Raw genomic sequence first — 2,303 nt, forward strand, 5'->3', positions numbered from 1 at the left:
AAAGTGGTGGTTAGGGGCCTAAATCATTGTCTGTATCTGGCCCATTTTGTCACCATAAAACATACAAAATCTTATTGCTATCTCTTTCTATAAATTTTGTCAATTTAAAAAAAAATTACAGGCTAGAATACAGTTCTCTTTTAATACATACTTCTGAACAGATGGTCTCCACAATCCATTTCAATTCATTTTAGGATATCGGCTAATTTCATTTTCTTGTCTTACAGGTCACAGTTTTCCTGAATTAATATCAATGGAAAATCAAACCAGAGTGACTAAATTTATTCTCCTGGGACTTTCCAATGACCCACAGATGCAGATTTTCCTCTTCCTGGTGTTTTTAGTTATTTACCTAATCACTCTGGTTGGGAATGTAGTGATCATGGTGCTGATAAGAGCTGATTCTCACCTTCACACCCCCATGTATTTCTTCCTCTTCCATTTATCCTTTGTTGATACCTGTTATTCCTCAGTCACAGTGCCTAAAATGCTGATGAACTTCCTAGCAGAGCACAAAACTATTTCAGTCAGTGGCTGCATTGCCCAGATGTTCTTCATCCTCTTCACAGCCGGTGCTGAAGTTTTCATTCTCTCAGCCATGGCGTATGACCGCTACACAGCCATCTGTGACCCATTGCATTATGTGAAGAAAATGAACGAAGGGATTTGTTTTCAGCTGGTGAGTGGTGCATGGGCAATAGGCTTCTTTCATGCCCTTCTTAACACAATCTTCTCATTCAATTTGTTTTTTTGTGGACCCAATCAAATCAGCCATTTCAGCTGCGAACTCCCTCATTTATTAAAATTGTCCTGCGCTGAAACCCTCACCAATCAACTGGTGCTTCTCACTTCTATTGTGATATTTGGATCAAGCTCCTTCCTCCTCGCCCTGATCTCCTACATTCACATCATCTCCACCATCATGAGGATACACTCTGCAGAGGGCAGGCATAAAGTCTTCTCCACCTGCAGCTCTCACCTTATTGTGGTTGGTTTATGGTATCTGCCAGGTTTCTTCCAGTACACAAAACCCAGCTCAATTTCTTCTGGGGCTCTGGATGAAATGTTCTCTGTCCAGTACACCATCTTGACCCCCATGTTAAACCCCATCATCTACAGCCTGAAAAACAAGGAGGTGAAAAGGGCACTGGTGAAAATGTTGATGATCTTATTTTATTTAATTATTTTTAAATCAGAGAGTACATAATTAAGGATAAGTTGTGTTTGAAACATTCTCAGCTCAGGTAACTGAGCGACATGATGGGACAAAACCTCAGCTGGGCTAAAATTGTGTGGCTCCTAGGAAGCCAGCAGGCCAGGCCCCTAATTATACAAGAGTCACTAGAGCCTGGGGAACTGGAGCCTGGGTCACCTTCACTCGGATTGAGTGCTCAGACCACCAAGATGTGGAGTCATTCAGACATGTTGCTCTTTCATCTCTCTGCATCTTTCTTTAATATGGTTCACTGGCTTCAGGGGAGCTATGGCCAATTTATACCTGCCAGGCATCCAGCCAATTCTATAAAAAGAATCTCTTCATCTATTAATTTCTGTTCTTTGTTTTGGGCCTAATTTGTAGAAAACCTTATTTAATATCTGTAGTATCTTATTGGATTCTACCCTATTAAAATCTATGGGGGGTTCAATAATAATCCATGAAGTCAATGGGTTTACTCCCCAGGTAGTGCTATATACTCAAAGGGACTGAGCCTTGAACAGGGGAATATGAGAGAGACCCGGATTAGGATATCCCATATGCCAGTGGGTTAGGGCACCCACCTGGGTGGAGAAAGGATTTAAACAGAGATCTTTCTCCTTGTCAGGCACTTGAAGTGGGTCCTATAAAGGTAGCCAGCCAGTCAGTCAGCAGCATAGACAACTGCTGCGGCACAGGAGCCAGCCAACAGAGCTGTAAACAGGGGAGTTTGAGTGGGAGTTCTGTTGGAGGAGTTTGGGGGAAGACTAAGAGAGGCAGGCAGAGGATCAGACAGGTTAGTGAAGGGAGTGTGCAGTGTTCTAGCAGTGTTTTGGTGCTTGTTGGGGGTTTGTTTCGCTGTGGGTGGTGGTGGTTTGGTTTGGTTTGGTTTGTGTTTCCCAGATTTACAGGATTTAGGTGAGACAGCTATGACAGATACAGAGGCAGGAGTGGTAGTGACCCAAACAGTGGAAGACACAATGAAGATGACTGGATGTGGAAGCTGTGGCATGTACATGATCCTGGAGGGGGTATCTGATAAGAGTTTCGTCTGCATGAAGTGCCGTCTGATAGAGCTGATGGAAGAAAAGATCCAAGTATTGGAGAT

At 43.1% G+C, this 2,303-nt stretch overlaps 1 protein-coding gene across 1 annotated transcript; it reads left to right on the plus strand.

The window, feature by feature from the left end:
• The first annotated feature begins 253 nt into the window (after positions 1-253).
• On the plus strand, positions 254-1,207 carry LOC120380143 (olfactory receptor 1009-like). Its single transcript, XM_039497636.1, has one exon. It carries the CDS (start codon positions 254-256, stop codon positions 1,205-1,207), a length of 954 nt encoding a protein of 317 aa, XP_039353570.1.
• The last annotated feature ends 1,096 nt before the right edge of the window (positions 1,208-2,303 follow it).

The sequence above is a fragment of the Mauremys reevesii genome, linkage group 13 (assembly GCF_016161935.1).
Source record: "Mauremys reevesii isolate NIE-2019 linkage group 13, ASM1616193v1, whole genome shotgun sequence".
Taxonomy (NCBI): Eukaryota; Metazoa; Chordata; order Testudines; family Geoemydidae; genus Mauremys; species Mauremys reevesii.